Source organism: Rhagoletis zephyria, unplaced genomic scaffold (genome assembly GCF_001687245.7).
Source record: "Rhagoletis zephyria isolate East Lansing unplaced genomic scaffold, Rhagoletis_zephyria_1.1 Rzeph_scaffold_00033, whole genome shotgun sequence".
In the NCBI taxonomy this organism is placed as follows: domain Eukaryota; kingdom Metazoa; phylum Arthropoda; class Insecta; order Diptera; family Tephritidae; genus Rhagoletis; species Rhagoletis zephyria.
In genome coordinates this window covers 147,800-160,440 of record NW_016157117.1, presented here as the reverse complement: position 1 = coordinate 160,440, position 12,641 = coordinate 147,800, and the positions used below count along the sequence as shown (strand labels likewise).

At 33.8% G+C, this 12,641-nt stretch overlaps 2 protein-coding genes across 16 annotated transcripts in view; one reads left to right on the top strand and one right to left on the bottom strand.

Annotated features, from left to right (window-relative positions):
* Nucleotides 1–12,641, top strand: part of LOC108364486 (uncharacterized protein KIAA0513) — a 187,505-nt gene that overhangs the window by 134,769 nt on the left and 40,095 nt on the right. For all 4 annotated transcript variants that reach the window (XR_001847766.1, XR_001847767.1, XR_001847765.1 and 1 more), the window contains one exon: nucleotides 6,610–6,656. Coding sequence is in view for 1 of the 4 variants with exons in the window: in XM_017618189.1 (XP_017473678.1) it covers nucleotides 6,610–6,656 (47 nt within the window). In the remaining 3 variants the exon portion in view is untranslated. The remainder of the gene's footprint in view (nucleotides 1–6,609; nucleotides 6,657–12,641) is intronic.
* nrv2 (nervana 2) overlaps nucleotides 8,803–12,641 on the bottom strand; it is a 29,386-nt gene continuing 25,547 nt past the window's right edge. For all 12 annotated transcript variants that reach the window (XM_017618305.1, XM_017618293.1, XM_017618229.1 and 9 more), the window contains 5 exons: nucleotides 12,064–12,204; nucleotides 11,879–11,998; nucleotides 11,511–11,803; nucleotides 11,261–11,429; nucleotides 8,803–9,370 (listed from right to left, as the gene is read on the bottom strand). In XM_017618305.1, the coding sequence (XP_017473794.1) occupies nucleotides 9,267–9,370; nucleotides 11,261–11,429; nucleotides 11,511–11,803; nucleotides 11,879–11,998; nucleotides 12,064–12,204 (827 nt within the window). In that variant the 3' untranslated portion in view covers nucleotides 8,803–9,266. The remainder of the gene's footprint in view (nucleotides 9,371–11,260; nucleotides 11,430–11,510; nucleotides 11,804–11,878; nucleotides 11,999–12,063; nucleotides 12,205–12,641) is intronic.

Genomic DNA, 12,641 nt, shown 5'->3' with positions numbered 1-12,641 from the left:
ATATACTTACATACATACCTACTGGTTTTAAAATTTTCAAATTGTTAATAAAACTGCATAATTTTTTTTAATAATAATAATAATATATTAGCAAAAGTTATTATTGTTACTTGCAATGTTATACGCCACGGTTTGGCTTTTTTAAATGCTTCTTTGCTTGAAATAGCGAAAAAATTGGTGTATATTAGTGGCGGAAAGCCATGTCCAGTGAGACTCGAAAATACCGCTGTCACGAATTTTGAAAAAAAAAATAGATATACATATATAATTGCATAGTTCCTATAATCTTAATCATATTTTGAAAAAAATCCGATATCATCTACGCATTTCTATTCGGAACATGACAAATATATATAATTCTGCATACTTTTAGGTAGAAAAATCTTAACACTTCCTAAAAAAAACAACATTGTCGAATTGTTAGAAATAATAATTTTTACAGTACCTTTTTTAATGCTTCTACTTTACATGAATTAAGCAAATGGCATGTGGAATTTTCGCCATATTTTCTAAGGGTCAATGTAATGGGCACACATCGATTCCTTTACAAAATTTTATGATAACATCGTGCGACAAAAACCAAAATTAAAAATGTACGGAAAATAACTCACGAAACTAGAGGCGTCAAGTTTTTTTTTTAAAGAATTTGAAATTTTAGGGGTAAAAAAATAAAAAATTAGCGCAATGTAAAATAGCAATATGGGTATCAAATTAAAGAGCAAATTCTGAAGAACATAATTTTTTTTTTTTATCACAAGGGCAAATAAGTATTGCAGAAGCCTTTTTAGTTAATATTTTATTATCCTAAAGTAATAAACGAAAAAGGATGTGGAAGCATATACAAGGATAAATTTTGAAAAGGATATTTGAAATTTAATTTGGTTCAGTTCTACAGACTGTTATTTACGAGTTCAGAAATTTCTTTAATCTTATCATACGATTTTCTTTGAATTCGGAACACATTTCCGATACTCTTTGTATAAGGAAGTGTAAATATTTTTCTAGTAGGTGCGCAATCTTTTAGAATTAAGGCCAAATTAATCGTTCAATTTTGTCATGCTGTAAAACATTATGGCCAATAACATGGAAAAATATAAAAAATTTTTCAAATTATTTATATACTAGCATAAAGATTGTAAGCACTCTAAAACGATATACTCTCTTTTCGAAAATCCGTAACTTGGCGAAATTTTCGAGGATACCTCGACGTGGCTTTACTCAGTATGAAAATTTGTATTTTTTTTTGTTAATAAAAAATGCATATCGTTTTTTGTATGTACGAGTATATGAAAAAATAGCAATATGCTTGGAGCTCTGCTGAAGAACTACTACTTACATACATATTTTTATGTCGATAACCATTTTGGAAATATATTCTAAATGCATATTCTTTCGTTAAAGTATGAACGTTTTTGAAATACTTAGAAGAAAGGAAATTAAATGTGTATATAAAACAAGCAACTCCGAAATTTTAAAAGAAGATAGAAATTAAAAAGATATTTCGTTCAAAATTGCATTAATAATTTTATGCTGGGCTTATTTTTCATAGTAATTGATATTGTTGTTAGATGGCTACAAGTGCTAACGAAGTTTTCATAAAGCTTATTGAGAATTTTTTTTTACGTTTAGTGTTAGTTTTTTTTTTTCTTTCAAAAAGTGCAAATATAAATTAGATTGATTTTTTTGTTCAATATTTATATGATTTTGTATTTATTTTAACCTCTACAACCTCGAGTTATTTCTCATACCATAGACAGCAGGGTTCATACCACATTTGTTGCATCGAATTGTATTTTATTTGATTGCATTTTAATTCTTACAAAATATTTTGAAAACCCGCTCGACAGGTTTTTGCATTTTGTGGCTTACGCATTATATTTTTTATTATTTAAAAAGCATAGCAAAAAAGGGCTGTACTTATGTTTAGAGATGTGTTATGTTAGTTATGTGTAGACATGTGTTTTAAAATCCAAAGCATTGGTATTATAAATACATACTAGTATATTATAAATATGTAAATAAATAAATAAATATGCACACATATGCAGATTGCTATTTCTCGAAAAAGGTTTATTTGTCAGCGTAATATCCAAGTGGGGTTCTCTTCTTAGTGATCTTTTATTAACTAGAACCTATTTTGTTAATATCATGATCAGAGAATACAAAGTGGCGACAGTAGCGCTCATAGCTAACCATGAACGCATGTAAAGAGTACTCCCTAAGGGCCAAGAAGTACTCCAAAATTAACCGAAATGCATATAAAAAATGTGGTCCAATTAACATTGCTATGTCCTAGGGCTGGACCATATACTCCATCTGTGTATTACATCAGAGTAGCACAAAACTACTCCAATGGATTGCTCCACGGAGTACATAATGGGAATCATACAATTTGTAAGAACTGATTACAGTTGATTCTCATACACGGTGTTTACCTGAGGCGATTTTACAGGCAACTTTTAGTTGAGAGCAACAATCGCCCGGTGTGAACGGCCTTTAAGTAATCGCTTCCAAAGAAGTTGGGGGCAGCCAACTTTTGATTCAACTAATCGGCTCATGTAAACACCGTATAAAACATTATTTCCGTTTAATTTCATGTCTTCCAATTGTATCTCATATTGCGCTGTGCAACAAAATGAAACGATTAAAGAAAGACACCAAAGCGGTATGGTAATTATCAGAGAGAAAGAGCTCTAGAATAATGTACCACTTGCCGTTTTGTCCCTAAACGACACAATTTTTTTTTTTTTACAGTGTATTGAAGTTTTCCTAACTCGATCTCAAGTTGATCTAAATTATTTGAAATATCTCGCGTAAAACTACCTTTACCAAAAATCTTTTCTTTAAAGGTCTATAGTAAAATTTAATGGCTTTTAAATTTGTAGAACATTTTAACCCACTATTGCTCACCCGTTTGGGTCGTTTTGAGCCTTCTTTGGGTCAAATCTAGTAGTAATTGGAATTTCCTACTCTTCCTGTTGACTTATTGTTCTGATTTTTGGTAACCACCTCTAGTTCTGATGGCAATACACAGCTTCCAAAGCATTATTCATGTTTCTCTTATCAAGAGGTCTACTTTGGATTCGGTTGACAATTGAAAAGCAGAGCTCTCTCGTTCTCACTACAGCTGGGTATAGGTACATACGTAACCGGAATGACCCATTTGTATATCTGGCCAAGGATTGTCACTTCAGCAACATTCCTAAAATAGTTTGGACAACTTTTGTGCTGTTATAATAATATAGCCCTTCATCGACATACAGAAATCATGTTATCATGTGCGACCACTCGAAGGGCGCAAAAACGTTGAAGAAGCCTGTGATCAAGAATTTGCACGCTTTGGGTATTGCGAATGCTGACATCACTATTCAAGTACCCACGATTGGATAGTTGTAAAGATTTTTTGGAGTTGGAATCGATCGTGAATCCTGGATGCGCTAGTATAATCCGGAGTTTAAGCACGAGTCTAGGCAGGGAATAAAAATCGGAGAAAGGCCAACAAAGATATTCAAAGTGGAATAGCCGGCATCGAAGATGATGGCTACCATTTTGTGGTATAGCCAAGCAATTTTATTAATAGAGTGCTTGCGTAAAGGGACTACAATGAATGGCCAATGCTACGTTTATTTAGTGGGTCAGGTAAGTGGCAAGTTGACGTCCTATTTACAACGATCGCGTTGCTAGGGATGCTTTAAAATGTACGAGATTTACAGAAATCGACTAACTAACCTTCAGTCCGGAACAGGCTTTCAAGTTTAAAAAACGACTTAGAGAGACGAAACTTTGCGGACAAGAGTGTGGCGAAGGCCGCTCTTTGAAGAGAAATCTAGAGCAAGTATGAATAAATGCAAATTGCAAAGGGCAGAAGCGATTGCCGAAGTTTTTCAGATTCGGCACAAATAGACAAACTGCTGTGAAGCAAGAAAAAAAAGAGTAGATATTGAATTTGATTGGAACACTCAGCTCATGGCTTGCATACCAAAACTTCGGCTTTTAAATACATATCGCTACCTAAAGTAGAAAAGGTGCCAAGGCCATTTTTTTCAAAATTAATTTTTTAATGCAGAATGACAGGTAATGCAAAACTACATAGATTTTTTGTCTCTCCGAAACAACTTAAAAAAAAAATGGACTTGGCACCTTTTAACCTTTAGGTAACGATATATCTCTCAAAATAATACAAATTTTCTTGTACCATATAAAGTGTGTAGTTTTTCTGGCAAGTTTAAACGTAGTTTGAACTAAGTTTTAACGCCCAATCTAGGTGGGTTAAACCGAGTTTAACTATCAGCAGTTAGGTTGTATATTTGTAGTCAGCTGCCAAAATTTAAATGAAATACATATTAAGAAAAAAATTAAAATTGTTTGCGAGCCTGTTGGCCCTGGAGAGATCAGGTGGATAAGGACTTAACCTCACTTGGCATTTCTAATTGGCATCTGTTGGCATTTCTAATTGACCTCTGTTAGCATAGAAAAATAGCGGCGAAAATAGCTTAAGCGGTTGCAGCGCCAGCCATGAAGAAGAAAAAGACTATAAATAGTTTTACGGCAGTTTTATCAAGTAACCTGTAACTTTAAAGCTCACTTTATATTTAAAGGTTGCATTCAAATTTATGATTGTCTCTAAAGTAAGGCATTTTATTATCGGGTTTAAATTGGTTTACAACCAAGAAACATACATACGTCGAAAACCGATTAGAGAAATGCTTAACTTGAGACATAGCTTTGTTTTTAATCCAATCTTTAAATATAAAGTGAGCTTTAAAGTTGAAGAGACGGCCCTTAAAGTGTTTACTTTAGGCTTATCATATTTGTTTCTTCGACTACTTGTCGCTGGCCTTAAAATCACTGCTAATTGTTAGGCAATAAGTGTTTTTTTTTACTTATTTACGTACATCGAGTACCTGCAGTTGATTAAAATTAGCTCAACTTAAGTATTTTGCCTTTTCATGTGAGGCAATTTTTTTTTTTTACTTAAAAGTGATAAGTGTCTAAAAGTTGCTAGCTGTCATAACCAGTATGAGCTGCTTACGTCTTTGGAGATATTTATCTCGTTGCCGGTTGGCGGTTATACCGATTTAATTTTCGATTTGAGTTTATCTTATCAGTATGGCTTGTTGTGCGAGTTACGAAATTAAGTTAAAAAGAAAAACTTATTAAAACAAATACGAAGTAAATGAATTGTCTTTGTATGCGCATAATTTTGCTGATACTTTTTTAACGCACTTCGGATTGTATTGATTAGACTAAATATGTATGTATATACTACTTATATGTACATTAGACCGCAACACCTTAGAGGCAAACAAATTCGTCGTACACCTCTTAGTGTAAAGTATTTTCCGAAGCATTTTTGAAACATAATTTTTTACGTTCCTAGGGATCACCTTTTCTTGCTGGAATAAACGAAATACTTACTTCCTTAGCAAAAGTTTAATTATTTTTGGCGAGCTTTAATTAACTTATATCAGTGTGGTAAGAACTCAGAAAAGAGTTTTCGTTCGAAATTGCCTTGCAAAAATATTTTAAATTAAAAGCGATGTTTTTTTGTGGTGCGGTCTAATGTAAATTCATGCATATGTATATATGTATGTTCTTGTGTCGGTGAACTCATGCCCTTAGCGTTTATAATGTTGAAGAAGACTTTCTTATTGTTGTTAGTTTTTTTTTTAATAGTTTTATTGACCTTCAGTTAACTTTATACTTCTAACGTATAACGTGTTTATTTATTTAACTTACAATAATTTGTTTATCAAATAGTTGGGACCATCATTTGGATTCATTCTACTTGTACATTACTAGGTGTTTGATTTTTTTTTTTTTTAACCGCTAAGTAGTATGTAGTTTGCCAGTTTTTGTGTGTGTGGGTTTGTATGAAAGTGTTGGTTTTATAAACGGCGCACAGTGGTTCCATATCAACGAAAAGCGGAAAAAATTCAATATCTCACAAACATTTAGCCTATGAAGCTGAAAATTGGTATAATGAAACTTCACGGACCATGTGATACGAATTTAGAAAAATAAAAATGGCTGCAAAAAGTTTCCAAAAAGGACTATATACTTTTTTATTCACCATTTTGTATTCACCATCTTGAATTTCTTTAATCTAGATTGCATGAAGCTTTTGAAAGAATAAGGACATATGAAGTCCTTGAAGAGTTTATAGCATACAAAGAAATTAGATTCAGCTTTTCGAAGCCCCCATGCAATGCTAAATATACAAAATATGAAAAAAAAAGTTTTTAAGTTTTCATCTTTTTGAATTTTTTCCACACAGGAACCCATAGTGCGACGTTGTTGGCGGCATGACCATTCACAACACTAATGATGTTTTCTTTTCTACCAAAAAATTTTCACATCTCAGTTTAGCATCTCTCCTTAGCGTTTATTCAAAGAGGGCCAAGAAGGGGCAACATTTTTTTGGTAGAATCGAAAACGACAAAACTTTTCTTTATGCAGACGTATGTAATTATATATGTATGTAGGAATTTTTTTCTTCTTAATTTTAAGACTAAGCAAATTAAATAATTATTAATTTACAAAAACAAAAAGTGTAATAACATAAAGTGATTCCCTTATATGCATTATTCTTTTTTTGTTTCTTTGTAGGCTCTGCTCCTGCTGGACATGTCTTTTTAGAGTTACAAATATACAAGGTATGCGATAAATCCTGAACTTAAAAATTCTAGGTTTAAATTTTATTTTAGTTTTTTGATTTTTCGAACGCATAATTTGTTTCGTAAGTTTATAAGAAGCAAATTTGTAAATTTTATTAAGTTTCAAAGTATGGGACATATTCTTTTATTCGTACGAATCGAAAATATGCAATTTTTCACATATGATATACATATTTAGGTATGTATGCACATTAGGCTGGTCATTAAAAATATTTGGTTTACGTAAAAAATAAAAACATACACGAAATTTTCAAAATATAATAACAAAATTTAGGGTCAGGGTTTGAAAAAATTTTGACTTTGACCAGCTATAATTCAGCGAGTTTATGAATTTATGTGCATAAGCTTCAATAATATTTAAAATTTAAAGATCCAATTTTTTTCGAATGTTACGATTTAAAAAAATTCATTTTTTTTTTCAAATCCTGATAGCGGCCCCTTAAAATTTGTTTAAAATTTTGAAATTTACGTGAATGTCATTATTTTGTACGCAAACCTTATACAAAACTTAGACGTTGATATTTTAAAGAACCTCTTAATGAACATACATACATACATATATACTTGTGTATGTCTATAAACAAATTTCAAACTATTTTAATTGGTGCCTAAAGAAGAAAATACCTCAACAATTTCTTAAAATTTGAGTCTACAAAATTTCTAAATTCTCCGAATATCCGACGAATAGAAAATTTTTTGTCCGCGACTGAATTCAAAATTTAAAATTAAAGTTAAAAAAAATGCACCTCAGCAGAATTGTTTGAACAAATTTTCCGTCCAAATACATACTAAAAACCTAAAGCCACGATTTGCAGTACCGAAACTCCAGGGGTTGAAATTTTTACAAGAGTGCAGAGAATCTAGTTAAAGTACCGCAAATTATTATTTATTTATTATTTGTGCTCAGCAAATAAAAATCTATAAGCATTTTCGTTATATAAACTGGCGATTTTGAAGTCTTAAATACTTTAACAAATTGTTGTAAAGCCACCTTTTCCATTCAATTGTCTGTTGATCTGGTAAAAAATCCCGATTTATCCATCCCGATATTTTGCATACTAAAAAATTTCCACAAATATGCATCGCTGAAGAAGTTTTTTTTCTTTAAAATTTTAAACAAAATGCCTAGCAATCTCGAATATTAAGTATTGCCACTGTAGATAAAAAATGTTAAATTTCTGGGATATTCACAGGGGTATTTGAGAAATAAACTTCACTGAATATGCCTATACGAAATTTAATCCAGAAGACAAAAATTAATTTTAATTAATTTTTATTTTTTTAATTTATTTTTTATTTATTTTTACTAATTTTTTATTGTAATAAATCTGTACTGGCACTGGTGTTTGCATTCGTTTTAAAATAATTTTACTGGAACTTTTAGCCAACAAGAAACCACTTTCTTAACAAATAATTTCACAGGTATTGTGCAGCTTTTTTCTTGAACTTCGATTGCAGAATGTAAAATGTAGATACTTGGACACCAAATCCCGAATTTCAAATTCCAAATTTTTTTTAACAACATTTTTTATCATCTGGGACCCATTTGAAAGTCCTGGTACATGAGATAGCTAATTTTTTCGCTTGGAAACCTAAAAACTGTGCAGCTAATTCTAAGCGGATCATTACTGCAAATGTTCGAAAAAGTAATGGCAGTTAACTTAAAATACAATAATAAATATATGCTTGTGTATTTGTCTATTATATGTATGTAACCATGTTTTACATACATTTATTTATTTATATCTACTTTGGTTGTGTTACCGAGGATGGAGCTACATACTTTAGATTTTTAGAGGAGACTACACATACTATTTAGTGTCCGTTTATATATGTACGCATGTATATTTAAAATGCCCGCTATGTTTATACAACCAAGATTGTGATTTTACTTATAATTATGTAACTATATGTATGTACTTCATTTAAAGTTTCACGATTTGTCTAGAAGAAGTTAGGATTGTCGAAAGATTGTAAATTATTTCATGTATGTATGTATGTACATACTTCTCCCATATGTGGCATATAGTGTATGTACTGGATATAGGGACAAAGTTGTTCAAAGTAGACTAAAAATTTACATGCAATCATTTGGTATAACGCATTGGTTATGTACTATAATTTGTTTTCCTCTTTTTTTTTCTTTTTCTTACACATATGTAATGACATAATCAACTTAAAAGATAAACAAACAGAAAACACATAAACTAACAGCAATAAAGTTGATAAATTAAATTAAAAAAATATACAGCAGCAATTTTCATAAATATACATAGAACCCATTAATTATCTTACAAATTTCGGTATGCATGTGTGTGTTTTATGTTTTTTTTTTCATATTTTTTTATATGTATATAATAGAGAGTAATCGTTCGACTGCATAGCTCCTTAATTTTTAATAGTTATACTTATGTATGTGTTTATGTATAAATTTTTATGTTTTACAATAATGCTGAAAATCTATGCTACTCGCACTTGCGCTTTGTGTGGTGTGTATTTATGTGCGCCTTCGCAATATGTGACCATCGTTCGCGAACGCGTTGGTGGTTTTTAAACGTTGTAAATATTAAAAATCTTGCCCACACTCTGTTAATCGATCAGCAACTCAAAATGTACGGAACCTAGTTTCTCCTTGCGATCGTGGATGATGTTGCGTGCCCATGCCTTGCATTCGACATTGATGATGATGCCGCCTGTAAAGCGAGATCAGTTTATTAGTGATTTGGACAAAAAAAGAAAAAGGGGGAAAAAAACAGAAGAGTCCGAGTAAATTAGGAAATAAATTGCCTTCCCTAGCTAACTATTTGAATTTTTTTTTTAATGAACTTTGTGAGCACATAGTATGGGAAAGAAAGGATTGATTGTACATGAAAATGCCTTGGATCATTTGCTAGGAGAGTTACAGTTAAAACAAAAAGAAATTATTAATAGATAAAGCCAACAAAAACAACAGAGAAACCAACAATTTTGAAGAAAATCGATTTTCCTGTTCCTTCAAAGAAATTATAGGGTGACCCAAAAACGACAAAGAATTCATAAAGTAAAAGTTTAAATTTCTAAGGAAATTTTCTTCAAAAAATTAAATTTTAGTGTAAACAAATGCAAGTTCCAAGTGTCTAAGAATTCACATTGATTTTTAATACTTTAGCTATGCATGTGGAAGAAAATCCCCAGAACCGTGGGCTATTAAAATCCAAACTTAAAATTTTACTAAAAATTCTGAAAAAAAATTTAATTTTGATGAAACTTTCTTATTATTCAGTGGCGTATTTAACGGTCAGCATTTAACGGTCCAGTAACAGTTTGCTTCTGCTTTTCTTGGGATTAACGAGCATGCAAATATGCATAGCTTTGTATTTTTGTAAACGAGCGGCGAAAGAACGCTCCAGTCGGGTAAAATTTCCTTTAAGCTACTTAAGCAACCCTGTTTACTCCGATTGCGCCTACACAAAATATATAGAAAGCTTAAAAGAGCTTTGCTCGCAGGCAAGGCAGTACCCATTGCCGCTTTAAGGCCAATGGAAACATATTCGTGTTCGAAACTCTTTTCGGTTACGTTTTTGGAGGATGGTAAATATCTACACTGATAGCCAGGCGGCAATCAGGGTGCTGGGATCGCTAATGGTATGCTCAAAACTGGTCGGGGAATGTCTGGCCTCTCTCTCAACTACCTCGGAATACTTCCAGATCAAGCTGATCTGGTTCGCAGGTCACAGAGATATCACTGGACATTGCGGGTCTGATCAACTGGCTAAGCAGGGCACCCGTGTGGCCATCACCTCGGATAGGGAGGGAATAGGAGCTCCTTTGGCAACCTGCGGTCTGCTCCTGAGCAGATGGACTTACAGTCGGCTCAGCGAGTGCTGGGCAAAAACTCCGACTTGCAAAGCTGCAAGGTCCTTCTGGCCGGTTGGGGTCCGCTGGCGGTCAAGGGAGCTACTGCAGCTGGCTAAGCGCCAGCTCTCGATTCTTACAGGTGTACCGACCGGACATTGTCCTATAGGAACCCACCGGGTGCGACTCAAGATCGCCACAGATCCCTACTGCCGCAGCTGTCTCGAAGACGAGGTGGAATCATCTCAGCACTTCCTCCTCAACTGCCCGACTTTCGCTAGATTAAGGTTTATGCAGTTCGGTGCGCATTTCTTCAACACTCCCGAGGGGCTCTCCGGAGTGGACATCAGCTGTCTGCGGAACTTTGTTGTGAGCATTCAGCGCTTCTCTTAGTTTTTAACACAGTTACCGCTCTAAAAATTTGTGTAATGTGGCATCACAATGGACTATTAGATGTTTAAGTGAGCCCCCTTCGTGGCTCTGCCACCAAAACCTAACCTAACCTAACCTACGTTTTTTGGCTCCAGCAGTTTGAAGTACTCGTATCTATTTTAGAAGCCTGTTCAGTGCCTGAGTTTTATATCTAATAGATATCTTATCAAAGTTTTTTTTTTAAATAATTGTTGAAATAACTGATGATCGAAGCGCAGGAACACTATGGCAACTTTATGCTTTCATCAGTAAAGCCAAATGCTCTACACACAATTATCGGACTCTAAGTTTTTCAATAACTACTTAAATAAACCTACGCTTCGGTCGCTCGAAGTGCACAGCCACGAGCGGACTGAGGTAACCCTCTGAGTTCTGATAGGGATAAAAATATCCGGGGAAGCCACGAATTGGCAAGTAGTTGACTGGACCAATATTCTCTTCATCTGCGGGGTTCTCGCCCTGGCATGAGACCCAAATGGTGTTCAACTGTAAAAAAAAAATATCTTTTAGTGATTATATATACTTAATAGGTAAAAAGAAAAGTAACACTAGTTATGCAACAGTAACCTTGTGACTTTGCGATGTTTCAATTTCAGCGATGTAAGTTTTCAAGCTCGTTGGCATATTAACCGGCAAATCCTTTGAATCATTATAGAATTCAGGTATCCAGCCATAAATTTTATTCAACTTCAAGAATACACATGGTGAACTCTTGTGATAACTGTAGTTATTCTCCTTAGTGCAAGGCTCCCACGTTTTAATGTCCACATCGCAAACTTGTCCCTTTGGTGGCGGTTGATTGTAGTCACAGTTGTAGATGTTCTGACCGCGGCCAGGTGTTAAGCCAGGCACTTTGTAGACTGCAAATAGGAAAGCGGCGAAGTTTTAGGAGAAAGTCATATAAAATAAATTAGGCGCATGTGATGTGGGCTCACCTGCCAAGAAATCATCCAACGAATCCGTCCAGTGCTTGTAGTTTTCGTGCTGCGTGCCTTTGTACCAAATCAGTGTACTTTCCACATTGTCCGCTGGCGGTAAAGGGCGGAATCCAAGACCTATTAAGAATTGCGCGGTCTTAGCAACATAGTTGAGAGTGTTTATTTGAAATATTTCATCTCACCTGGATTTGTGCCGATTATGGAACTATCCAAGGTCCATTTGGGTATGCGCGGATCAAGCGTTTGAAAAAAGACCCACATACAAATGGCCACTAGTGCGGCCAACACGCCATAGAAGACTGTGTAGAATATGCCGATCTTTGCTGTGAAAAAGAAGAGCGAAAAAGCGGAATAATTAGTATTTAGTTGGTCTGTTGATACTCCAAAATAAATCTTAAATGTAAAGAGCGTGTATCTGCTAAAAAATAAATTTGCGCTCAGTTTTTCTCTGTAGCGTCAAATCTCTTCCATCGTTGAGTTCCCCCAATTGCTCACAAATTGCCTCCATTAAATTAACAATACAAAGTCAATTTTTTTTTTACTGCCCATCTTAAGTGGGCATTGCGAACGCTGAGTTGTCCGCAAAAGGCGTCGACGTATTAATCAATGGCTTGTGAAGTCGAAGGGGTTAAATGATTCATTACATTTGTCTAAGCTCATTCTTTGCCCAATAATCATAATTACATTACGCAGCTGTCGTTGAGTACCAGCTGATCTGCGCGATCTTAAATGTGACTAATTCAATTTCGCAATTATTGCT